At 41.8% G+C, this 27,740-nt stretch overlaps 1 protein-coding gene and 1 long non-coding RNA gene across 2 annotated transcripts; one reads left to right on the top strand and one right to left on the bottom strand.

The window, feature by feature from the left end:
• Positions 1–149: 149 nt before the first annotated feature.
• Positions 150–25,786, top strand: LOC309479421 (nuclear factor 7, ovary-like). The gene is made up of 6 exons (XM_082143552.1): positions 150–761; positions 9,466–9,561; positions 9,764–9,994; positions 10,072–10,094; positions 10,176–10,294; positions 24,954–25,786. Exons 1-6 carry the CDS (start codon positions 360–362, stop codon positions 25,439–25,441), a joined length of 1,359 nt encoding a protein of 452 aa, XP_081999678.1. The 5' UTR covers positions 150–359; the 3' UTR covers positions 25,442–25,786.
• On the bottom strand, positions 4,358–5,449 carry LOC309479518. Its single transcript, XR_014199257.1, has 3 exons — positions 5,320–5,449; positions 5,138–5,253; positions 4,358–4,597 (listed from the first exon to the last, which is right to left on the bottom strand). It is a non-coding gene; the product is annotated as an uncharacterized lncRNA (long non-coding RNA).
• Positions 25,787–27,740: the final 1,954 nt, after the last annotated feature.

The following is a 27,740-nucleotide window of genomic DNA, read 5'->3' as shown; positions in this document are numbered from 1 at the left end:
GATTCAAGGTTTTGTAGCATTATACATGATACAGTTTCAATGCAAGTTTTGTTAAAATTTAACTGGAAGAAATCCTGATGTTGGTCTTTGAACCAAAGGTGATCATAAACTCCACCCTCATAAACTCCCCCCTCTTACATCACTTACCAGGAAGAGACTGACTTATTTTCTGACATGCTGACTCACTTCTCTCTCAACAAATGCAATAAAGAAGCAGCGAACACTTTCAAGAAGGGTTTTTGAGACATTTGTTTCTGAACAGACAGCAGATCGCTGTGATTCTCGAGGTGATTCATTTTTAAACCCGTCGTTCAGAAAGTGAAAGTAAAGTTTGTGTTGCTGGAGCTCAAACGGTGAAAATGGCTTCACTAAATGTCTCTGCTGAAGAGCTTTCTTGTCCCGTGTGCTGTGAAATCTTCAAGGATCCAGTTCTTTTATCATGTAGTCACAGTTTCTGTAAAGAGTGTCTTCAACAGTTCTGGACAACCATGAAAACTCAGGAGTGTCCTGTCTGCAGGAGAAGATCCTCAAGAGAAGAACCTCCATATAATCTGGTGTTAAAAAACTTGTGTGAGTCAATCCTGAAGGAGAGAAATGAGACGCGTTCATCAGGATCTGAGGAGATCTGCAGTTTACACAGTGAGAAACTCAAACTCTTCTGTCTGGAGGACAAACAGCCTGTGTGTTTAGTGTGCTTTACTTCACAACAACACGACAATCATAAATTCAGACCCATCGGTGAAGTGGTTTCATCATATAAGGTAAGACAAATGTCTCGTGTCACGTGAGTGAAAGGCCATGTATGCGAGTAGTGAACACACACACACACACACACACACACACACACACACACACACACACACACACACACACACACACACACACACACATTAAGAAAATATATTTCCCAATATATGAATTATCAATATATTAAATTATATAAGAGTATATTTGAAAATATACAGAATAATATATTGTGTTAATATATTACAATATATTGAATAATACATAAGTAATTGCCGCTTTTCATATATTGAAAAATATGTGACAATATATTTACTAATATATAATAATGTATGTAATTTTATATTCAGTAATACACTTCATAATATATAGGTACATATGTGATCAGATATGGTTCTGCATGTGTAATGTATATTGCAGATATATTTACTCATACATTATAAACACATAGAGAAATATTTAATGTAATATATGCCTTATATTTTATAATTATATACATTATATCCATATTTTCAAGCTAGTTAACAAAAGCACAAGCACACCTGCATGTACTAGTGTATTTAGCCAAAAGAGAAGAGACAAGTAGTGGTTCAATCTTCAACTGGCAGGCAGGAGGTGGTGGCAGCTGGCAGTCTTCCCTATCACTCTCACTGCATGGAAATACATTGTTTTATTATTATGAATATATTCTTAAGACTCTATTATTTTGTATTATTGATGTTTTAGGCGGGTTTCTCCCAAATAAAGCAGTCAAATTAACGTGATCACAACTGGTTGCTTACTGACGCGACTTCATTTTTTTTTTTTATGGGTACTGCCGCTAGTTGTGACGATTTAACAATTTATTTAATGTAATAATGTAGATGCAGATAAATTGCCTATTAAAACATGAATTATCCCAATAACATGAATCTTTCTCATTGCCTTGAGTATTTTCAGCGACAACATGACAAACAGCAGCAAATGTCTTTTCAATAATTCAACAAAAGAAAGCAAACTTAAACTGTAAAATCATGGAGCACCGACTATATATCAGTATTTTCACATTTACAAAGACAAAGACTATTTACAAATAAAATTAGTTAAATAATTGTTATAAGACTTGTATTATAATGAAGTTGTTTGGTAAAGTCAACGATCCATTATTTTTGTAGTGGCAACATTGCAAGCCTACAATTCCAGACAATATTGCCGAAACTTACCTCCCACTTCATTTTAAGATCCCACATTTTATAGTGGGCCGGGTAGTTTATTCAAAACTCTCAGACTCGGGCATATTTTTCAAAAGGCAATTCGTATGAAATTTACCAGGTGACTAATTCGTACAAATTCATACAACCTCATTCGTACGAATTCGTGCGGTTTTTGCTAAATCGTAAAAAATTGACGAGTTGCCCAATTCGTATGAATTCGTATGAATGACCAACCCCTGACCCCGCCCCTAAACCTACCCATTACGTGGGTTTAGACAAATTGTATGAATTTGTACGAATTAGCCACCCTTTACTCAAGAATTGGTCGTGAGATAGCGTTGAAAGTTAACATACGTCAATGATCGGCTAAATAATTTTTTTCCCGATTAATGAAGTGGCAACATGCCAAGCACCCAACACTTCTTTCGTCATAATCCTCCTGGGATCCTCCTTTTAGGCAATTTGAAACAGTCAGATACCGGCATATTTTATGTACTTGATGTTACAAACATTTTTATCTAAATTATAACATTGTTTAGTTCAATTCATTATATATATATTGTAGCGCACAGACTCTTGATAATTGTGGTTAAATTGTTGTATTATTTTTGCACCGGCAGTTATAGGGTTAACGTGGGGGAGTTCCCAGGCGGGAAGAAAGAGGAGACTAGTGAGTGAGTGAGCAGGCTGGTGCGCTTCTGTTATAGTTGTAGTAAAAAGGTCAGAAACAAAGCCTTCCTTGTCTGTCATTCTTCAGACGTTACACTGGTGTCAGAAGTGGGAATGTCCCAGCGCGAATTGGAGTGTGTCCTGCGCGGTCTGAGCAGTCTCGTGGAGGAGATACGAGATGATGTGGGAAGCCGCTGCAGGGAAAATCCCGCAATGCGCACAACCTCGATGGGAGAGAGAGAAGTGGCTAGAGCCGGTGCACACACTACTCGCCGGTGGGAGTGTCACAATTGATTCCATGATGGCTCAATCGTCTCTTTAGAGGCGGGAGCGCGAAATCCGCGCAAGTTGATAGTGAGTCAGGATGATGATGATGAGAGTGAACATGCTGGTTTTGAAATGTTGAGAAAGTGCCATCCTTCCATGACTGAAATTGTGGGTGCAGCATGGAAATTAGGCCTGGAAGGGAGGTGAACAGAATTGAGTCTGGGTCAATGCGGGTCCATGTTAAGCCGCCCAGGTACGATGGATCTGTGCCACCCGATCCCTATTTTGCACAAGTACAGCTGGCAGCCTGGTGGGCTGGGTGGAGTAAGGAAAATTCAGTGGATCAGCTGGCATTGGCGCTGGAAGGGCCAGCATTACAAGGGCTACCTGATCTCACACCAGCAGAGCAGGGAAACTATGAGACTCTTACGGGAGTGCTTGAACAGTGGTTTGGGGCATGGCAGACAGCAGAGCGAAGACGGGAACAACTGGCTGGTAGATGGAGGAAAGAAGGGGAGAATTTGGGTGCTTTGGACGCGAACGTGCGGTTCTATGTGCGGCGAAGGTACCACGCATTCCTGCAAGCTCTGCTTCCGGAGAAGACAGCATATTCGCCTATCTGCCCCACGAACAAGCATTGGCAGAGGCAGACCGAGTGGAATCTGTAGCGGAATCAGTGGCCCCTTTTTACCACCCTCCTGCCCGAGTATGCCAGGCTGAGCGTACTGACGTCAACGATGCTGAGAGAATATGTTGTATGGGTGACTTTATGCAACAAGATGAGAGCAGAGAACGGCCCCTGAACCAGCAAGGGCATTCTACTCGATGGGACCCATGTTACCATTGCGGGGAGGTGAGACATGTGGCTCGTGATTGTCCCACCCCTGTGTCCCGCAAGCCTGCATCTCCGGGAAACTAGGAGTGAGCGGTCGGGTGGAGGGACGGCCCTTCAGATCGGTGAAGTCGTTCCCCTACAGAAGGGGCCAAGGATAATTGATGTGCCTCCGGGTCAAACGAGAGGGGAAGCAGCTGGGCAGAATAGTCGAGTACCCGCATGATACTGGCAGGTCGAGTTAGCTTTGGAGGCCAAACCAAAGACCATCTTCACCATCGGCAAAGGGCTATGGCAGTTCCGGGTAATGCCGTATGGCCTTTGTAATGCTTCAGCCATTTTCTCCCGGTTGATGGAGCAGGTCCTGGCAGGCGTCTCTCGCTGCTGTTGCATAGTGTATCTGGATGACCTGTTGGTGCATGCACCTGACTTTCAGGGGGCACTGCAACACCTCCAAGTGCTCTTTGCTGCTATCCGCAGAGCTGGGTACGACTCAGTCCAAAAAAGTGCCACTTACTAAGGAGAGAAACCACCTTCCTGGGACATGTGGTGAGTGCCGCCATAGTCGCCACCGATCCGGCCAAAGTAGCAGCAGTGAAGGGGTGGCCTGTTCCAAAGAACATCGATCAATTTTCTGAAAGTGTTTAATGATAACATTTCTTTGTGTGCTTTTACCTTACTAACCTTTTAACCCTACCTTACTTACTACCTTAATTTACAACTATATTTAGATAGGCCTACAAAATACACACATTCATTCAAATGAGATAGAGCCCGTTTTGTCCTAAAGTCCTGTATGTATAACCGGGCATAATTCGGGAGCCAAGCTGAGTTAAGGCTTGAGATTCCGGGCATGGAGAGGTCCCAGAGGGACCCTACATTGCCCACAGTCCTGAGCCCCTGGTAGAGTTCTCAACGGGCCTGAAAATTACAACCCGATGTAACCCGACACATCAACATGAATTATCTGGCCGAACCCGGCCCGCGGCCCGAATTATTATTATTTTTTTTCATACACGTATTATCATGACCAGCAGACGCGAATTTAAATCAACCTTTAATGTTCACGCCTTTTAACAATACAAACAACTGAAACAATAAACTTTAAATATATAAATAGGCTGTAGTAGCGACGGTGAAATCACCTGCGGCAAGTTTACTTTTCACCAACTCCATCTTCTTCTCCAGGCTAAAGGCGTGCACGCAGCGGTGTCAGGTCTGCCCCCGCCCCTCTCCATGATGCCCGTTGCACGCAGCAGCCAGACTTTCTTTACGGTGAACAGCAGCGATGATTAATAAATGTTTTTTGTTTTTTTACTGAGCGGAAAAGATTAAGCCCGAGGTCCGACCCGACCCGAGTCATTTGCTTTTTTTTCGACCCGAACCCGCGGGTCCCGTCGGGTTTGTCGGGCCGACCCGACCCGTTGAGAACTCTAGCCCCTGGGACCGTCTGGCTCAAAATATCACCACTTCCTGTCCAGCTTTGACCGGGCAAAACTCGGGACCTAAGCCGAGTTGGGGCTTCGGACTCCGGGCATGGAGGGGTCACTCAGTGGGCCCCCTATCCCGGGAGTATTGAGCCCTAACTCTGCTTTCTTCCCAATATATGGTCACTTGATCGGGCATAACTCCAGAGTCAAGCCAACCTAAGGCTGCATACTCCCGGTGTGGGGGCCCACTAGGAGACCCCCCGAAACCCCAGAGTCTGAAGCCCCAACTCTGCTTCCTTCCCGAGATACACCCGGTTAAACTTCCACCTTTGACCAGGCATAACTCCAGAGTCAAGCCGATCTAAGGCTCCAGACTCCCGGTGTGTGGGGCCCCACTAGGAGGCCACCCCAAGCCCAGAGTCTGGAGCCCCAACTCGGCTTAGGTCCCGAGTTTTGCCCAGTCAAACTTCCAGCTTGACTCCAGCTACTCCAGTCACCTGGGGGTAAGAACAGACCAGCAGAGAGAAAAGGAGACGGAAGTATGAGGAGTGACAGAGACGAGAGAGGGGGAGAGGAAAAAAATTATTTCTTGATCCGGTTCCTGGACACACTGCCGCTCGGTCCTCAACCAGCCAAAAGACTCACTCACGGTGCCATGCGATGCTACTGGACATCCGTTGGGGGACGCCCCGACACTTCTCCGGTCGAGGGCAGCCGGTAGCGAGTCCCCCGTTCCCTGCTCCGCCCTCATCATGGCTGTCAGCAGCAGGATCCAGCCCAAGGCGAATGGGAGCGTGCCTCCTTTAATGCCTCCGCTCATCCGTGAGAGATACGAGACCGGTGCATCGTGCAGGTATCGCTCATTATCAATCACGTTATCGGCCTCGTGCCGTTCTCTCGCGGCCCTCGTCCTTGTCCTGCTCGCCACAATCTGCATTAATAGACACAGCTTTACGTAATAGTGGCCCACAGCTGATTAGCAGAAGTATTTCAGTAAGACAGTAATAACGTGAATTAGCCGGTTAGTTGGAAACTTAAACAATATTAAACACAAAGCTACATATTCTGATCACCCAGTAGAAAATATATACATCAATAATTATTCATACTTGCAGGTTGTGATTCTGAGGAGTTGGTCCAAATAAAGTGGGTACTGTCCCATCTTTAATGAACAAGCGTTTTGAAAATCCCATTTAGACCTCACAGAGATTTGAGAAGCAGTCGTCAGAAGGTTATTCTGCTGTTGTATTGCTGATAACCACTGATTTAATTTTAATCCTCATCCTTTGAAAGTGTTTACAAAGAGAGTTCCCTTTTGAAAGGGAACTTGAACTGTGTGATGCTATGGGGAACGCCTCCGCGTGAGACGTTGTCTGAAACGCTTATCTAATCACGGCAATCCTATTGACCAGTGACAGCCTATGACATCACTCCTAGTGCAACCCGGAAGTATATAAGGGGAGCCTGGAGAACATGTCAATAGCTTTTTCATCTTCAGGGACTGTTTTGCCTGTACGCTTCAACCTGAAACTTCAAAAAGGTAATCATGGCTTGTGAAAAATGCTTCAGGAAGTGTGTGCATCTGTGTCTAAGATATTTGAACCTGATGACACACACAACTTGTGTGTTTATTGTTTGGGCTCAGAGCACTCACAGTCAGTTCCTGAGGGATCTGCTTGTGCCAACTATGAGTTTTTCCCTTGAGAAAACTCCACTCTCGTCTGTTCTCTTCTCGAGGGAAGAGGGACAGACATCTGTACCAGGCGGGTCCCGCTTGTGCTGAGGCAGAGCAGAGACTAGAATCGTAGGGTTTTTCAGAGGGAGCTCGCTGAGGAGTTGGAGAGAATTGTACATCTCTAATGCCCCTCAGAGACTCGCGAGAGTGAGCTGCCGGATGAGGATGTGTTGCCAAAAAAAAAAAAAAAAACGAATATCCTCTGATCCAGCAGCAAGTGCTCTGCTGGCTATAAAAACAACCATCCCAAGAGAGCAGGAGATGGCTGATGAGGGTGAAGAGGATGTACAACCCGAACCCTCACAGCCCCACGTATGATAAGTTGTGAGTGTTATGTAACGCGCTTCGGCAAGGCTTCAGCTGCTGTTGGAACTCATGAGGAAAGAGACCGCTTGTGGCAGACTTGACAAACGTTTTTCTTTCCAGCCATAACGCTCCAGCTCTCCAATTTAAGCCAAAAAAAAGAGAAAGTCAAATGGCAGGGCATACGCGGCGGCGGGTCTGGCTGGTGATGCCTTGCACTCAATGGCAGTGTTGAAAGCATACCAGGCTGATCTGCTGTCAAATTTGGACCGCATGACACTGCGGTCCGAATCTGCACTTCCTCACCCCAAGCGCTTCTTGCATCAACCCTGAGGCTGGACCCATGTTATTCCTTCAATGTAGGAATCCGTCTGGGGGTCTGGCATCGGGTTTGGTAGTAAGTGCACTCTTTCGAGCTCGTATGGCTATAGGCCTCCATTTGTGAATGTCGTTTAGGCCATCGCTCTATGGGCAGCAGGTTGAGCTCTGTAGGTCTCCTCCCTTTATGAGAGTTTTTATTAAGGTTGAACAGTAGACCACGGTTCCCTATTAGAAAGTATCATGGGGGTGTTAGCTAGGGTTTTTATAGGATGGTGAAAAAAAAAAAGGGGGTCCTGAAGTTCTAATATATAGGTAGGCTATGTACACCCTACCCAGAGGCCTCCTCTTATGTTAGAGTTGCAGGCTTATGTAGTGGGTAGTGCCAATCTGTAGTAGTGAACAGCTTGGCTTTATTATATGGAAAATTCTCTAGTGAGGCCACCTTTTATCTGAGCATCAAACAGACATTCTGTGTGAGATGGCTTCCTCCCAAGGGGGAGTTATTCTACTGAGGCCACCACTCTGTGAAGCTCCAGATAGAACTACAGAGTCAAGCATTTGGCCCTCGTCGGGCCACCTTGATAGCCAACTTAGACTAGTGCAGCAGGTCTCCTCGCACTTTGAGAGTCGTTTTGAGATTATAGCTCTGAACTTAAGTCATATAATATTTGTGTGTCGGCCCTCGCAGGGCCACCTCGATATCTGGTTTAGGATTAGTAACTAGGAAAATGGTGGCGGTGTGCTAAGCATTCTCACATTGAGCCTCTCAGTAACTGAGTGTAGATTCCTTAGAGCCAACCAACCAACCATGCTGTTGAAAAAGTCCTATATGAATAGGGCTGCAGTAATCAGGACTGGTCGTGTTTAGTCCAGCTGAACCACATAATAAATACATTTAATATAATGCGGGGCGGTATACCGGTTCATTCCGAATACCGGTGTTTATTTTTGTTATGATATGTATTTTTAATATACCGCAATACGTATAAAGTGTGTCGCTTTAACAACGATCGGAGCGCGGCGCGACACGACACTGTTTGAGAGGGTCTCTTTTCACTGTTGCACTCTGGTGAGTGCACCACTGTATGTATTACTAAGCGTGACGTTGAAGATGGATGGGTTAAACTATAATTGACAGCTGTCAAATTATATTACAGTATTTCCCCTACATTGGTGCACAATATCAACACAGCCTTTTGGAAAATCTATTTGTGGTTGGCACTGACACTGAATAAACATGAGCACTGCACGTTTCAAAGTCAAAACGCGGTGCGGGTGTTTTATATGAATGTATCTGAAGTGAACTGACGGTCTTTAGAAAAGTATCAATATTATTTCAATTGAATATTTCTTTATCTTTCCTGATAAAGTAGCGTTTATGAGCGCTGCACTGCTTTATGTACAGTCCTAAAGCACCTCCTGCCTACACCTCTTTGTAAACAGCCTTGCAAACCTGTATTAATATTTAATATTCACTCATGACAGTAAAACAGAGCATTCTAAGTCAATCTGCTGCAGTATTTCCTCTCTCATTCAGTAGAAAATGTAGTTATCACCCACTCATGCTTTAAAAAAAAAAAAAAAAAACGCCATATACCGTGAAACCGTTATAATTTAGAAAAATACCGTGATATGGATTTTTTGTCATACCGCCCAGCACTAATTTAATAGATTTGAGGAATTAGTAACAACAGGGGCAAAGACATTTTCACGCAGGCCTTGTTGGTATTGGATAACTTTTTGCTTTAATAAATAACATTGTCTTTTACAAACTGTGCTTTGTGTTTACTCAGGTTGCCTTTGTTTTATGGTAGGTTTTAATTTCTGAATCAATTTACTATAAGATGTACACAAAAATAGAAGTAATCAGGATGGGGGCAAATACTTTTTCACAGCATTATATGATCATATCACTGTAATGTCTTCTCTTCACTGTAATCTTGTGTTTTATGTATTTTTGTTCAATTCTAGGAGGAGCTCAATACAGCACTGAAGACCTTACAGAAGAAACTTAAACGCAATGAAAAAATTAAAGCAGAGTTTGAGAAAACAGTTCAACACATCGAGGTTAGGAAACAGAATCAGGAGTCATGTATAGCATCACTGTATATAGTTATGATTGTATTTAATATAATGGATTCCAGTTGATTATTTCTGTAAATAACGAGCATCTGCTTCTGGATCCGTTATATGTCGGGTATCTGAGTTTATCTCTGATATGAATGATGTGAAGATTGAGATGATTGAAGTGAATGTGATGTGATTTCAGTCTCAAGCTGAGCACACAGAGCATCAGATTAAACAGCAGTTTGAGGAGCTTCATCAGTTTCTCAGAGATGAAGAAGAAGCTACAGTCACTGCACTGAGGGAGGAAGAGGAGAAGAAGAAGCAGATGATGAAGGAGAAGCTGGAGGAGATGAACACACACATCTCAGCTCTTTCAAACACAATCAAAGACATGGAGGAGATGATGAAAGCCAATGACGTCTGCTTTCTGAAGGTCTGATTTCAGATCATTGGTTGATCATTGGTTGATTGATTGAGTTGTTGATGATAAATGGTGTGTTTGTTCTGCAGGAGTTTCCAGTCTCAATGGAAAGGTGAGTGATCTGCTCCTGTCTCTGGTCTCTCTGGTTCTGATCCAAAGCCACTGCAGTTCTGACTCCTGAATGTTCTTCCAGAGTCCAGAGCTCACAGCCGGATCCACAGATGGCTTCTGGAGCTTTGATTCATGTGCCACGATACTTGGGCAACCTGCCGTTCAGAGTCTGGAAGAAGATGCAGGACATCATCCAAAACAGTGAGTCTGACTGCAGGAGATCTGAGCTGGAGAGTTAAAGGTTCTTCATGACACAAACTGATAGATAGATAGATACGATAGATAGATAGATAGATAGATAGATAGATAGATAGATAGATAGATAGATAGATAGATAGATAGTAGGGGTGTGACGAGAAACTTAGCTCACGAAAACGTGACAAGATTTTTGCACAGAATTTTTTAGAAATCCTCAATGACAAAAGTCATGACTGGAAAAATAGTCTGCAGGTGCATTTTGAAATGTTTTACCTAATCATATTGTAATGACTGTCATTTCAGATCAACTTTCTGAGTATGAATTATCAAATGCATTGAAAGACAACAATATACAAGCACTGTAAAAGGTTTTGCCACAAACTCAACTGACTGGCTTCTCTCCTGTATGATTTCACATGAGTCTCTTCAGACCTTACTGTACATGATTTATGAGCTTCCAGAACTTCTGAGTGAGGCTGTGTGTCTCCTTATAATTGAACTCCTTTCCACAAATTGAACATAGAAATAAAAATTATGAATAACAAAAATAAATAATTTTTTTCTTAGTCTTATTATGTGCAAACAATAAGTGCAACCATAATCAAAGTACTCTCTCAGTATTCGAAGTGCAAAAAGAGACCAAAACAGAGACCAGAGCCACAACTACACAGCCCAGCCTAAGGTTTTATATTGGGAGACAGGCTATTGTATGCAGCCTAATTTGCGCCCATCAGGTAGCTCATGTTTTACTTTCGATTTAGGATCGCATATACTCTGTGTATAGGATGTGCTGGTGCTGAGCACGCATTCTACAAGATAAGACATTTATCAGACGCTTAGGCTCTGTTACGCAACGAATCCTCCGCCATCGTCACATGATCAGTGAACTGTGATTCTTGCTGCTCTGTGTGCGACTGTGCAACTCGTGCTGGAGGAGCAAAGCAGACATTTACAATAGTTTACAATTGAAGCAACCGTTATCTTACTTAAGTAAATGGTTTTTATTTCTATAAAGAAAGCAAAACGACAGTGGACGCTGTGGGTAAGGTAAATGTAGAGGTGGCATATTCTATGCTAATTTCACCCTCACACCGTGTCTTAACTCCATGCGACATGCGATAAAAGGTTCTTTTCCATGTTAATCAGAGTTCCCTTTCGAGGGAACTCGCGATGCGTCAATGACGCTTTGGGAACGTGATTGCGTCTGAAGCACTTATGTCAACTAGTCCAATGGCGAGAGTGGGCATCACGGGCGGGTGACGTCACGACCAGGAAAGGAGAATGCACATCCGGAATAGAACCACGCTAGCTTCTGTGCCTCAGCAAGTGCTCTGTGTTACATACTGTCTGTCTTATTTATTGTTGTCTGTCACTATATCAGTCACAAGCATAGATATTATGGCGAACAAAACAACCTTAGATCGTGTGTTCCTCCCTGCCCTCTTTCCTTATGGGTGGGGATACACACGATGTATGTGTTGTTTGTTTGGAATGGAGCATAATCTGTCAGCGCTCGAGGGCGCTGACTACGAGCATTGCAAGTTACAATCGCTTTACTCGCTGCGTTCGCGCTTGTCACTCTTTGAGGAGGGTGTTCAGGCTCGCGTTCCTCGCAGTACCGGCCCCGTGTTGCCGAGGCAGCACGGAAGCTGGTATTGTGGGGTTCGCAAATGGCTCTCACGGAGGGGTTAGAGACGGGCTCCGCCTTTTCTCTACCTTTAACCGGGGGATCCAGCGCTCTCTCTCTGGGATCGGAAGCCCGCGCCACGGCTTCTTCTGCCCTGGTTAGAGAGCCCGGTGTTTCAGCAGTCTATCTCTGAGGAGGTAGAGGTGCTGAGCATCGATGCAGGGGAATAAAAACTCACCACCCTCATCAATTAAGAGCATGTTCGAAGAATCATGTAGCTCTATATAAAAATGAAAATAATGGACGGGCTATGTTCATTCATAAACATTACCAACGTGTGTGCACTATATCGGGAATTTCCCCATGCTACTGTTTATTTAAAAAAGACTGCAATAAGAATCGAGTGGTTATGCAAATACAATGCATAGATTAAAGAGATACATAGTGTATTGCAAGCTATGAATTTATGATTCTTTTATTGTATGTTGAAACTACTTTTTTTATATATAAGCCAATATATATAAATATATATTCAGCCTTTCATTCAGACTATGTTGACTTGTCTGGTTGATTTTTTGCTGTTTGATTCTGAGGAATTAAATAAGTGGGCTGCATTTAAATTTGCTTATCTGACTGCCATTAGTTAGATTCATGTATAAGTTCAGCATTTCATCCAGACCGTGTTAACTTGTCTGGTTGATCTTTTACTACATTTAATTTTGAGGAATTAAATGGCATAATTCGGTGCTGCAGCTGTCCACCTCCGAGGAGATGGATGTGCTGAGCATTGAGTTAAGGGAATTGAAGATTCTCCATCTCAATCCCCTGTGTACAATGAGTTTTGGAGTTTATAACATAATGTCAGGGCCTTCCAGTTTTTCCCGATCTCCACTAATAAAAAATGAGATCCAGGATCAACCCTTTCAGCCTGTATTTTCAATTAAAAAAATGTATGTTTAATAAATTGGGTTGAAAGAGCTTGGGCATGGCCGATGCCAAAGGCAGAACAGACGCTTGCGAGCTATCAGTCCTGTCACGGCTTAGTGCCAGTATGCTTCAGGTCACTGAAGTGGCTGTTACAATAACACCACAGGCCAGTCTCGAGAGACTGGTACCCTTAGTAGATTTCTGACAGAGTGAAGAATCTGCCGAATATATCTCCATGGGTCCTGCAGATAATAGAGAGAGGTTACAGAATCCAGTTTCATTCTCCTCCACCTCGTTACAACGGGGTGCTACTCACGTTTGTACATCCCAGGCAGGCTCTGGTAATGGAGCAAGAAGTAGAGTCTCTATTAGTTAAGGGAGCTAAAGAGCAGATGTACTCACCCGACAGAATATTGGGGTTTTACAACTGCTACTTTATTGTTCCGAAAAAAGGATGGGGGGGTTGCGTTCCATTTTAGATCTTCGTCTGTTGAATCGTGCAGTCAAGAAACTCAGGTTCTAGATGCTCACACTCAAACAGATCGTGACCCAAATCAGATCTGAGGACTGGTTTGTCACAATAGATTTAAAATACGCTTACTTCCATGTCTCCATCCTCCCTCAACACAGGATGTTCCTGAGGTTTCATTTTGGGGTAAAGAATACCATTATCGGGTGCTTCCATTCGGTCTAGCTCTATCACCCCGCAAGTTCATGAAGAGCGTAGATGCAGCTCTGGCCTCGCTCAGGCTGCAGGGCATACGCATTCTGAACTACATCGACAACTGGCTAATTCTGGTGGAATCAGAACAGTTAGCGGCCCGGCATCGAGATGTCGTCCTCGCTCACATAAGAAATTGGACTTTCCTTGGTGTGGTATGGGATTCAGTCACGATGCGAGCCACACTATCGCCCGTTCGTGAAGCTGCTATCCTCACAGCCACAAAAGAGTTGAAGCTAGGCCAGTCACGCACTGTGAAACAGTTCGAGAAACTGTTGGGCCTCATGGCAGCAGGGTCCAATGTGATACCCTTTGGTCTACTGTACATGAGACCCTTGCAGTGGTGGCTCAGAACCAGAGGGTTCTCCCCGAGGGGAAACCGACTTCGTACGATCAAGATCACGCGGCGGTGTTTCCGCGCCTTGGTTATATGGAGGAAATACTGGTTCCTATCCCACATGAAGAAATTGGGGTTGAGACTCAATACCAAGAAGAGTGTGCTTTCTCCACTACAGAGAACCACTTTCCTTGGTGTGGTATGGGATTCAGTCACAATGCGAGCCACATTATCGCCCGTTCGTGTAGCTGCTATCCTCACAGCCACAAAAGAGTTGAAGCTAGGCCAGTCACGCACTGCGAAACAGTTCGAGAAACTGTTGGGCCTCATGGCAGCAGCGTCCAATGTGATACCCTTTGGCCTACTGTACATGAGACCCTTGCAGTTGCTTCTGCTGCTGTTTGCGTTGGTGTGCGTCTGAAAGCTTCGTATATCTTTCTGTTTTGAATCATTATTTACTATCATTCCTTGTTGTTTATACTTCTGAATATAACTTACTCAACATCACACATTAACTTGACATAGCTAGCTTCAATCTAAATCGTTATTGGTAGCACAACGCGCTAGTAATTCGCTAGCCTGTTAACGTGCCATCCGCGCTCTCTTTATTTATTTATTTTTCTTGCGCGCGCTCGCGCCTTTTTACGAGTCCATCAAACAACTTAGGTGAGTAGGATCAGTCAACAAACATGGTAAGTCATGTCATCTTCTCCTCTTATTGTTACTTGCACCTCATGCAACATGTTTAGCATATCCTTCTCTGCCAGCACAGGATTTACATTTGATAAATGCAGGGAGATAGTAAAGCTGACGGCGAAGATTTCAGAACTAGAGATACGCATCCAAACTTTAATCGAGGATATTAAGAATGCAAGGGCTTTAGATACTGCTTTGGATGCGACTAGCTTAGTGAACTCTTTATACTGTTCGGTTCCGGCTGAAGTAGAGCCCTCGCAGCAGGGCAACTGGGTGACGGTGAGACGCTGTAGTCGCGGGACAAAACACAGCTCTTCCGTTCCGATAACAACATTTTTCATTTTATTTGTTTATTTTACAGGGACAGTGCTCATTGATTAACAGTAAAGTAACTGTAAATGAGCCAGAGTTAGTTCAACAGGCTAATTTTCATCTGTTGTCCCTGGCCAGTTATTATAAAGGCAACCTAAAATCAACATATAAAAAACATAAAATGACTTTTACAGTCCACAAGTAATAACAACATAGAAAAGTAATAATAAAAAAAAAAAACAGATACAACACACCACAATAAGTAACAAGCAACGTCAGCACATAATATAGACTAAAACATAATGAGAAATTTCAAAGTCTGACACAAGACAATCTGCTAACAAGCAACAATTCTCAGTAGACAGTCAGTAGTCTAATGTGCACATATCTGATTATCAATTAGCCAGTTCTTAAGCTGACCAGTAAAAGAACGATAAGTGTCTGTTTCTCTTATCATCCTTGGCAATAGATTCCACTGTTTAGTTGCTGTTACAGTGAACGCTGACTGACTAAAGGCACTTTTTCGAGTGGGAATGATACAGTCCCCTCTTGTGATACCTCTGGTGACATGAGTGCCTGTTCTCTGCATAACAAATCTCTTCAGTGGAGGTGGGGCCGTACTATGCAATATCTTATAGAATAGACAAAGATTACTGTAAGTGATCAAGTTTTCCCAACTCAGAAGTCTATGGGTATTTAAAATTTGACAAGTGTGAAAATATCTGAACTAAAACTTTAAGAGTATGTTTATAAAGACTTTCAAGTGACCTCATTGTAGACTTGTTAGCTTGTGCCCAGCTTGTCAAACAATATGTAAAATGGTTCTCCCACTCAGTGAAACACCCACTGAGAATCCTGTTGATTGTGCCCTAGTTATTGGCGATTCTATTACACAGAACGTGAAAATAGAGACACCAGCCACCATAGTCACATGTTTGCCGGGAGCCAGAGAGCCTGACATCAAAGCAAATTTAAAGACTCCGCCAGTCGGAGATCACCAAAATTAATATTAAAGAGGTGTGTGAACTTGCAAGTACCATGTCAAGCACTGTAATTTGCTCTGGCCCCCTTCCTGTTCGCAGGAGTGATGAGATAGTCAGTAGATTGTCCTCACTCAATGGCTGGCTGTCGAAGTGGTGTCCACAAAATAATATAGAATTCATAGACAATTGGAAAAGTTTTTGGGGCAGACCTGACCTGTTGAAAAGAGATGGTATTCATCCAACCTGGGATGGTGTTGCTCTTCTCTCTAGTAATTTGGCTCATAGTCTTAGAGATAAAACATGACAATCTGGGGCTCAGGTCAGGAAGCAGACAGGCTAAACCGACCGTCTGCTAGCTGTCTCACATCACCAAGGTCACATAAATCCCATCACATAGAGCCTCTTTTACCTAAATATAATCATATAGAGACTGTGTCTGTTCCCCGAATTTGGAAATCCAAAAAAAACGTTTCAACCCAAGGTTAAAAATGTAATTGATGTTCAACAAATAAAAAACAGCTATAATACAGATAAAGCTCGGGTTGCTGAATATTCGATCCTTTACTTCAAAAGCACTTATTGTTAATGATATGATTACTGACTATAATCTAGATGTGCTGTGTTTGACAGAAACCTGGATAAAACCAAACGATTACATTACTTTAAATTAGTCCACCCCGCAAGATTACTGTTATAAACATGCACCTCGTCTGAAACGCAAAGGGGGAGGTGTTGCTGTAATTTATAGTAATATTTTCAAAATCACTAAGAAATCTATGTAATATATAGAAAGTTTTAAATATACTGGTTTTGAAGTGTTGGTGCTTAATGTAAAAATATATAGTGTAAATGACAAATCACATTTGAGATTTGTGCTGGCTACTGTATAAAGGCCACCAGGGCACCATAAAGATTTTATCAAAGAATTTGCTGACTTTCTATCACCGTTAGTATTGGCTGCAGATAAAGTACTAATTGTTGGTGATTTTAATATACATATAGATAATGAAAAAGATGCATTGGTATTGGCATTTAAAGACATTCTAAACTCTATTAGAGCTAGACAACATGTGTCAGGACCTACTCACTGTCGTAATCATACTCTAGATCTAATATTATCACACGGAATAGATGTTGATGCCGTTGAAATTCTTCAGCAGAGTGATGACATCTCAGATCATTATCTAGTCTTGTGTAAATTACATTTAGCCAAGGCTGCAAAGCCGACTCCGTGTTACAAATATGTTAGAACTATCACTTCTGCCACTAAAGATTGCTTTATTAATACTCTTCCTAATCAGTTTCATCATCTCAGCATCCCGGATAGCCTAGAAGAACTCGATATTGCGACAGAAACTTTTAACTCTCTCTTTTCCAGCACTTTAGACACAGTTTTCTCCGTTGCGCTTAAAGACGAATAAAGAAAATAGTCCAACGCCGTGGTACAACGAGCACACTCTGCCCTTAAGAGAGCAGCCAGAAAAATGGAGGTATTTCGCCTTTCATGGAAAGAGAGCACGATTGCATACAGAGAGGCCTTAAAAGCTGCTAGATCTGCTTATTTTTCAACCGTATTAGAAGAAAATAAACAAAACCCTAAGTATTTATTTGAAACAGTAGCTCAACTAACGAAAAAGAAAGCTTCAAGCCCAGAAGTTTCCAAGCAGCACAGCAGTAATGACTTTATGAACTTCTTCACTTATAAGATTGATAATATCAGGGAGAAAATTATAACTATGCAACCGTTGTTGTGGCAAATTCATAGTTCTTTTTGGTTCAGGTCTCAAAGAAGTTTCTCAGAGTCGAGGTTCCAGGTCAGAAGAATTAACTTTATTGACAAGCAACAAAGTGAGAAGCCGGCTGGCCATCCGGACATCTAAAGTTACAATGGCCAGTGTTCATGTCTTATACTTTTTCTTATCGCTAGGTGCCCAATGGGCACCCTCAAATCTATCTCTTCCCCTCTGTCACGCCTGGTGACCTTGGCACAGTTAGACATGTCTTCTCTATTGGTCAAACCCCACATAATGGTGCTTTGTTTCATACAGTATTTCGACACTCTGCATGTCTGGGTATTTTTCCATTTTCTCATCCTTTTCAGACCTATTTTTTCATGCTTGTCATTTTCATTACATCATACTTAGACATGAATCAAGGAAAATTCTCCAACACCGTCTACTACAGTATCGCATCAGGGAGTGCATTGTAGTCTCCCTAAGGAAAAATTTGATTCATTTATTGCTATAGGAGAGGAAGAATTCGCTAAACTCATTAAATCATCTAAACCGACAACATGTATGTTAAACCCAAACCGACTAAGCTACTGAAAGAGATGCTTCCAGAGGTCATAGCTCCTCTTCTTACTATCATTAATTCATCTTTGTCATTAGGATACGTACCAAAAACCTTTAAGCTGGCTATGATTAAACCGCTTGTTAAAAAAACGCAACTTGATCCTACAAAATTAGTCAATCTCGAATCTACCTTTTCTGTCAAAGATACTAGAAAAGGCAGTATCCTCACAACTGTGTTCCTTTTTAGAAAGAAATGATATCTGCGAGGATTTTCAGTCAGGATTTAGACCGTACCATAGTACTGAGACAGCTCTCATTAGAGTTACACATGATTTGCTCTTATCATCCGATCGTGGTTGTATCTCTCTATTGGTGTTACTCGATCTTAGTGCTGCATTTGACACTATTGACCACAACATTCTTTTAAATAGACTTGAAAATTATGTTGGCATTAGTGGAATTGCACTAGCATGGTTTAATTCATACTTATCTGACCGTTATCAGTTTGTAGCAGTAAATGAAGAGATGTCTTATCGATCACAAGTTCAGTATGGCGTACCACAAGGCTCAGTACTAGGACCGTTGCTGTTCACTCTGTACATGCTACCATTAGGAGATATCATTAGGAAGCATGGAATTAGCTTTCACTGTTATGCCGATGATACTCAGCTCTATATTTCTTCGCAACCTAACGAAAACTACCAATTCACAAAATTAACGGAATGCATAGCTGATATAAAAAATTGGATGACAAGTAATTTCCTACTACTTAATTCTGAAAAAAACAGAGATTCTAATTATTGGACAAAAAACGTCCTCACGTAATAACCTAGAATACTGTCTAACACTTGATGGCTGCTCTGTTCAGTCTTCGTCGTCGGTTAGGAACCTGGGTGTGCTCTTTGATACCAATCTTTCATTTGAAAGTCACGTGTCTAGTATCTGTAAAACCGAATTTTTTGCATCTTAAAAATATATCTAAATTACGCCATATGCTCTCATTGACAAATGCGGAACAATTAGTTAATGTGTTCATGACCTCAAGGCTAGATTATTGTAATGCTCTACTGGGTGGTTGCCCTGCACGCTTAATAAACAAACTACAGCTGGTCCAAAACGCAGCAGCTCGAGTTCTTACCAGAACCATGAGGTATGACCATATTAGCCCGGTTCTGTCAACACTGCATTGGCTCCCTATTAAAGGTATACTCCACCGAAAAATGAAAATTCTGTCATCATATACTCACCCTCATGTTGTTTCAAAACTGTATGAATTTCTTTCTTCTGCTGAACAGAAAGGAAGATATTTAGAAGAATGTCAGTAACCAGACAGTTTTAGATACCATTGACTTCCATAGTAGGAAAAAAATATACTATGGAAGTCAATGGTATCTAAAATTGTCTGGTTACTGACATTCTTCTAAATATCTTCCTTTCTGTTCAGCAGAAGAAAGAAATTCATACAGGTTTGAAACAACATGAGAGTGAGTATATGATGACAGAATTAAAAATTTTCAGTGGAGTATCCCTTTAAACATCGTATACATTTTAAAATATTGCTGATTACTTACAAAGCACTAAATGGTTTAGCTCCGCAGTACTTGAGCGAACTCTTAACGCATTATACCTTCACGTCTATTGCGATCTCAAAATTCCGGCTAGTTGATAATACCTGGAATATCAAAATGGACTGCTGGCGGTAGATCCTTCTCCTATTTAGCACCAAAACTTTGGAACAGTCTTCCTAACATTGTCCGGGAAGCAGAAACACTCTGTCAGTTCAAAGCTAGACTAAAAACACATCTCTTTGACCTAGCATTCACATAACACATTATAGACTTCTATAATTCAATGTTAGGCTGCATAGATCAGGTCAGCCGGAACCGGGAACACTTCCCATAAATCCTGATGTACTCGTTACATCATAAGAAGAATGGCATCCACGCTAATTTTAGTGTTTTTGTTTATCCCAAGGTTTTTCCCGCAGCCTGCCGGATCCAGGCTGTATCCAGATCTGATGAAGGACCTGCGCCTGGACCCGATATCATAGCGGGGTGCTAAAGTGCCATCTAGTTTCTCCTTATGGAGCTTCCCTTTACCACTCTACAGATAAAGCGTTGTCAGGAAAATTCGGCTCGCGTATCTACCCCGAAGTGATAAAATTATGTATCAAAAATGTTAAGGACAGACAAGTAGTTTTTTAAGGCTTGGTTTGTTGGGAATTACAAACCTGCGCACATATATTCAAACGCGCATACCAATAGACTGAACTCATAATACGCATGTGCACGCCATCATCGTTCTCACAGGTTTCGCGTTTAAAGTCTGTGTAGAGTTTCCTGTTAACCCTCTGAGGTCTGAGCTGTTTTCTGGGCCCTGGAGGTGTTCTGACATGCTCTGACATTTGTGTTTTTTTCTGTTACTAGTGACATTTTCATGGCTAAAGTCTAATTACACTGTATTCAGCACAAACTCTGCTACAATAATATATCAGCAGCATGTATGTAAAAGTTTGTAGTTTTGAGATAATGACATGTATGCGGTTTGTGAAAATACAAAAAAAAATTCTCACTGAAATAAGGCCATGAAACCCATACTGATTATTTCTTCACAAGACTTTTGAAAATTGAATGACATAGCCTAGAATATTTGCTCCAAAACTATGTGAAAATCACCCTGACTGCTCATTCAGATAAGACAATATATTGATTTAAAATTTCTAAGACGTGTTTTGTGTGACAAAGCCATATGCGAAGAGGCGTGATCATCTCATGAATATGTAAGCCTTCAACACCTGAGAAAGACAAAGACACTCCCCTAACTGCCCTATTAGGAGCGATCAGGCCCTGTCATTCAGAGCAACCTTGCACAAAGAATGAGGAGATTTAAAAAAGAATGGCTTTTAGATTGTTTGGATTTATTTACAACACAACACAATCCAAAAATACAAATGACAAAAGAGCACATTGAAAACAATGATCCAAAGACAGAGACCTTTGTGCCATTCCTAAAAACATTGTACATACCTTTCATTTCCAAGGTGTTTGATTTTCACTTTACCATGTTCATGTACAGAGACTCATGTGAATGTTGAAGTCAGCAGGACTCAGTTGCATCTGGTCCCTAAAAGAAAAAAAAAAAAAGAAAAAACTGTGAACATACTGATATCAAGAGAAACTATAGGGCTGCACGATTTTGGGAATAGATTTTAGATTTTTCTGGTTAAAATTTCTTTTTAAAATTCACAGAATACACACACACGTTTCCAACAATATATAATGAACACCAGGTTTGTTGTGTCTTGTAGGCATAGGCTACGCAGTGCTGCATAAAATAATAATAACAATAAATTAAATCTTCCAAAAGATTTCAAGAACAACTACGCTAGAGAAAAATATATTGATTATCATATGTTACTTCAAATGTTTCCATTCGTTATGATGATATGAAATGAGATAATAGTAAAAACATAAAGCCTAATGTTTGGTGCATTTTTCCTTTCAAACGCAATCGCGCTCCAAAATATGATACATTAAAACCCACAGCGCGCTCCAAAATATGATACATTCAAACCCACAGCGCGCTCCAAAATATGATACATTCAAACCCACAGCGCGCTCCAAAATATGATACATTCAAACGCCATCGCGCTCCAAAATATTAAACATTATGGTTATACATATCTATGTTTGAGCAGATATCCACAAACAGTATTTAACAGGAAACACGGGTCTAAATAGTATAATATTCACCATATATCTAGCAACAGTTCAACTGCAATGTGAAGTTTATGCAACAATAGGCTACCATAAACTAATAAGTAAGAATTTCTTACCTTACATCTTTCTTGTCTTCAAATCGCGTTCTTCTTCTTCTTAGGTAAATCCAATGTAAGCTCAGACGTGTCTTCCAAACTCGACGAAAAGCAGAGACTTGTGAAGTTTTTTGGTGTTTTGTGTTTGAGGTAACGAGGGCGTTCGCGTCCCATGTGGAGATTTGCATGTGAATCTCTTTTGCGCGAGTGGGCGTGTCGAATTAAAAAGTACGTTTGAGATACTGGACATCCTGTTGGTTTTATACAAATTACTTAAACAGAGAATATTTGTTTTCAGTTTGAATCCGATCATTTAAAAGTACACACTTAAATGTGAATAAAGGTATATGGCTCATAAATGTGTGAGAAGTATTCGCTGAGTTTTGTTTCAGTTTATAGACGTGCTCAAGAAAAAAAAGTTCACAGCGACGGAGAGGCAGAACGCACACCCTGTTTATTTTCTTTATTTTACAAAAGCACAATGTTTTGATTTGATTGTAAGTGGACACATACAAAAGTAGAAATATCACAGATTATTTTTTTATATTTCTTTTTTCTGTATAACCATAAATGACGGAGTAATTTAAGTTTATGTTGCTGCTATGTGAAAAAAATCCAGCAAAACGCGTCGGCGCGTTTCTCGACCTCAGAGGGTTAAAACGGTGTTGTGTTAGCGGCCCCTAAGTTAATAACTAATGATCATTGCGACGGAAGTGAATCAATCAAATTAACTTTAGCTGGAAAATAACTTTATTCAAGAACTGCTTTAAAGCCAAAACAATCTCTGTTACTTTAAACTATCCTTGTATCTCTGTAAAGCCGCTTTGGAACAATCTACATTGTTAAAAGCCATATATAAATGAAGATGACTTGACTTGACTTGCAGTGGTGACTCAGAACCAGAGGGTTCTCCCCAAGGGGAAACCCACTTTGTACGATCAAGATCACGTGGCGGGGTCTCTGCGCCTTGGCTATATGGAGGAAATACTGGTTCCTATCCCAGGGTCCGGTGTTGGGAGCTCTTTGCCATTGAGTTACTATCTCGACAGATGCTTCCCTCACCGGCTGGGGAGCGGTAATGGAAGGCCGCTCAGCCCAGGGCCTGTGGAGGAGTCGTCATCTTTCTTGGCACATAAACTGCCTGGAGATGATGGCAGGCTTCAATGCGTTGAGACATTTCCTCCCAGACCTGAGGGACCATCATGTGCTTGTCCATACAGACATCGGTGGTCTCTTACGTAATTCGGCAGGTGGTCTGTGTTCTCGTCCACTATGCAAACTGGCGCACCAAATTCTCTTGTGGTCCCTAGGGAAGCTGCTCTCCCTGAAAGCAGTTTATTTCTGGGGTATCAGAATGTAGGAGCAGACATCCTGTTCAGGCAGGGGCTGAGGCCCGGGGAATGGAGGCTCCACACAGAGGTGGTGGAGCACATTTGGGGGGTTTATGGCCAGGCACAAGTGGATCTCTTCACGTCTTAGGATACGACGCACGGTCCACTTTGGTTCTCCCTCACACACCCAGCTCCCTTGGGGCTGGACGTTGTGGTATTGACATGGCCGAGGCTATGTCTGTACGTCTTTCCCCGATTACTCTGCTCCCAGGAGTTCTGGAGAAGGTCCGCCAGGACGGAATAATTCTACTACTAGTAGAACCGTACTGGCCGAGCTGACTGGTTCTCGGACCTGGTGTCTCTCCTCGACGGCTCTCCCTTGGAGATTCCAGTCAGGAAGGACCTTCGGTCTCAAGTGGAAGGGGTGGCCCTTCACCCCAGCCTAGAGATTTGGAACCTGTGGGTTTGGCCTCTGAGGGGACCCAACTCATTGACTTTGGTCTCTCAACTGAGGTTGTGGAGACCATACTTCACTCCAGAGCTCCCTCCATGAGGAAACTATGTATTAAGTGATGGGTTTTCACTTCATATTGCAGATCTCGGACAGTGGGGCCCAGTTTACTGCCCGATTGGTACAGTGCTGGAGTTACTGCGGGTTAATTTTTCCGCAGGGTTATCCCCTTCCACACTGAAGGTGTATGTGGCCGCCTTAGTGCCTACCATGTCCCTTTTGGTGGTATTTCCCCGAGAGGGAGGGAGGGAGGGAGGGGGGGGGGACCTTTGGTTGTTTCCTCCATGGTGCTTTTAGACCAGGACATGAGTATGGCGGCTTAGAAGCCTTATATATGTAGATATCCCTGTAGGATGTGGTATGCTGCAGGCTGGTCCTCTCTGCTCACATTCGTAAGGTTTTACAACTTCGACCTGGGCGTGTCCCCAGGTTCTCAGGTGCTCTTGTCTTAGTTGTGCAGTATTCACACAGACAGGCTGTGGTTCGTATGGCATTTTGGTATTCTCGTTCCCAAAGCGTCATTGACGCGTCACGAGTTCCCTCGAAAGGGAACGTCTCAGGTTACGACTTTAATCCTAGTTCCCTGAGAAGGGAACGAGACGATGCGTCACTTTGCCATACTTCCTACATCCCTGTGATCGACTTGCTTCGGCCCTTTTCGAAGCTTGCGCGGTTCTATTCCGAATGCGCTTTATCCTTCCCTGGTCGGAAAGGATAAAGCATTAGTAAACTACGATACACAGACTATAAGAGGCAGTTAAATGAAGACGATCAGATGCTGCTGAAGATCACACACACACTTACAGTTCTTCATCTACAGCAGAAATCTCAACAGATCTCATTGATTTATTATTTTAACTTTCCCAAAGTATCAGTTTCTCTTGATGGACACAAATGTCTGAATCACACATTTAATGTTTGTAGTTGATGCCGTTAAACACTGATGATAAAAACAAGTGTGAAACTAATAACAGCACTGATAGTGATCAGAGGAAAATGTGTTTGATCAACAGGACGAGTGTCATAATTCATAATAATCTGTGTTGGGTTCACTGTTGATCATTATATGAAGATCAGAATAAAAGCATCTGTTGATTGTGTCTCATCAGCTCCTGTGATTCTGGATCCAAACACGGCAAATCCATGTCTCGTCCTGTCTGATGATCTGACCAGTGTGAGAGACAGTGGGAACAAACAAACTCTTCCTGATAATCCAGAGAGATTTAACTCTCTTCCCTGTGTTCTGGGTTCAGAGGGTTTTAACTCAGGAACACACTGCTGGGATGTGGAGGTTATGGAGAGTTCAGTCTGGAGTCTTGGAGTAACTACAGCATCAAACCAGAGGAAGGGAAACATTTTCTTTAAGACTGATGCCTGGAGTGTGACGTACGGATGGACTACACGTTCTGGTTTTCGTGTTAAACAGAAGTTTGATCGTGTGAGAGTAAATCTGGACTATGACGGAGGAACGGTGTCGTTCTCTGATCCTGTAACGAACACACATCTACACACATACACAACCACCTTCACTCACACACTCTTTCCATTCTTCAGGTGTTCTGACTCTATGAGGATCTTACCGGTCAATATTCAGTAAACATCACTCCTGTAGATCTGATTCTTCCTGCTTTCATCATGTTTCCAATATTTAATCCATATCTCATGAGTAAGAGTGCTGTTGATCTGAGTATCAGTACGCTGGCTGTGATTGGGCCGTGATGATCACATGACTGATATACAGCACTACGGCAACACTCACACTCTCATGTTGCTTTAACAGATCAATAAACAAGAGTGAAGTTTGTCACTTTGCTAATTTTCACATAATTATATAAAAAAAAATTCTAGAAACTGAGCCTAATTCTACACATGCACAGTTTCAATGAATTTGTAAATTAATAATAAAAGATACGAAGCTTACAAACGCAAACCAATGCAACGCAGCAGCAGGGCAGACAGGAGAATCGACCGGAGCATACTAGTAAAGGTACAGTAGGACTGCGTTGCTTGTGGACTGTGCTTTACTGAGCGGTAAAAAGAGCACGAATTAAGCATTATTATTTTTTTATTTTTTTTAAGAATTAAGCATTTAAGATTAGATTTGAATCTGTTCAATGGTCATACATAGCAGTGATACTACTAAAAATGTAATTGTAATTTAATTGTTGAAACCTGGAAGCCATAGAAAGAATACATTAATTTATTAAAATCTTTATATTTTCTTTACCTTCATTAAAAAGTGTTATCATTATTAGGCATACACAGCAGTCAAAAATCATTACAATTCAAGTGTAATTCATTTGTCAAAGTGAATGAATTTCTCATCATTATTTTATTTATTTTTTCATTAAACAACAATATAATACAATATTCAATATCACTCAAAATTACACTACACCTATTATTAAAGTCTAACTACACATTAGCTGGTAGTAATGCTGTAAACGAGTCCTACCTGTCGCGACATTCCCTTCTCTTAAAAAATAACCTTTTTTTATCATAGTAAAATCTACATATCGTTCCCAACAAAAGTATTGTTACGTGTAAATCTAACAAAAGATTAGCGAACAGGTTGTTGATTACTTAAGCTTTTTCCTCTTAAAAGCGGTTTATAAAAGCAAACGTCCTCTGCTCTCCTTCCCTGTGTACCAGTGTTAGCGTTAGCCATTACGCTTTTGCAGGCTTGTCATCTAGTGGCTTTGACAAAACTCATCCATGACTCCCAGCATGCATTGCAGTGTGTATAAATAAGGCAGCTTAAATGTCCCACTATTTTCTTTTATTCTTTTTCATTTCTTTCATTTTTGCTGTTGTTTTTGTTGACTGTGTCGTAGCTTTTTTGTGATGTTCAGAGTTGATCTGTTTATCTGAATATTTTGTCGATTGTCACTGTTATTGAGATTTGTATAAGTGTTGATGTCTAAATGTGTCTCAATGCTTAGTTGAAAATTACTGCATTAAAAGAAACGTCACATTTGAGAAATAAATCTGTTTAACTCATTTTTATTACAACTTTATTTTAATTTTTTTTTACCATTTCACTAATGAGCTCTAATGGCCAAAGGTGATGGCTGGCCAAAATCTTCATAGGCAAGATAGATAGCCTCAACTATCCACTTGCTAACATTGTGTTTAGTTGCAAGGAGCCCTTTCTTATGTGACCCAAAACAGACAAACTGCTGATCAGACTTCATCCACAGGGCAGTTCTGTGGACGTAAGTATTCAATGCTCTGACTGGACTAACAAGGTTCAACTTTTCCTGGTCTTGACTCTTGAAAGGAGGAGGACAGAACGCCTGCAGAATGATAGGCCGCGGTATGTTGGTCAGGACTTTCGGAACGTAGTCCGGCTGAGGATAGAGGAAAGCTTTGACCGTCCCTGGTGCAAATTCAAGGCATGAGGAGGATACTGTTGAAGATTTTATTGTTTAGATAAGTAATTTAACTATACAATGTACACTATTATTTCCTCTGTTTGTGACTTTGGCTTGACTTTGGAACCTGAGAGCAGAATGTGTTGTTGCAGCAGAGAATTCTATTTCAGTAATGTCACATGGTACAAAACTATTTCTCAAAATACCTATAGAATGTATTACCATCTTTGGGACAAGGAGTAGGTATAAATGTAAAAGCTGGACACTGCTTTAGAGGGTCTTTCTGCAGAGGGGCACTCGGCTTTGTTTGTTAATAAAGTCTAATATTTCTGCCATCAAATATTTCTGAAGTCATTCCCCTGAAAAGAATTGAACTACAACAAATGGCGTCCAACGTGGGGCGTGGCTTAGGAGCTGAAGGAGCCACGAAGGGATCGCTGGTGACTGACACAGACAACAGTGGCCGCTGTACTTTGAGGTGAGCAGTTTTTGCTTCTGAATAAGGTATGTGTTATGGCGCTT

The sequence above is a fragment of the Leuciscus leuciscus genome (assembly GCF_965113295.1).
Source record: "Leuciscus leuciscus genome assembly, chromosome: 17".
Classification (NCBI taxonomy): domain Eukaryota; kingdom Metazoa; phylum Chordata; class Actinopteri; order Cypriniformes; family Leuciscidae; genus Leuciscus; species Leuciscus leuciscus.
This window is presented reverse-complemented; position numbering and strand designations above follow the sequence as displayed.

What these genes read in the sequence shown, in the direction of transcription:
- LOC309479421 (XM_082143552.1), top strand. Translation starts at nt 360, where the DNA reads ATGGCTTCACTAAATGTCTCTGCTGAAGAGCTTTCTTGTCCCGTGTGC. An exon ending in TTTCCAGTCTCAATGGAAAG is followed by an intron (nt 10,095 to 10,175) that starts GTGAGTGATCTG and finishes ATGTTCTTCCAG; the next exon opens with AGTCCAGAGCTCACAGCCGG. An exon ending in GCAGGACATCATCCAAAACA is followed by an intron (nt 10,295 to 24,953) that starts GTGAGTCTGACT and finishes GTGTCTCATCAG; the next exon opens with CTCCTGTGATTCTGGATCCA.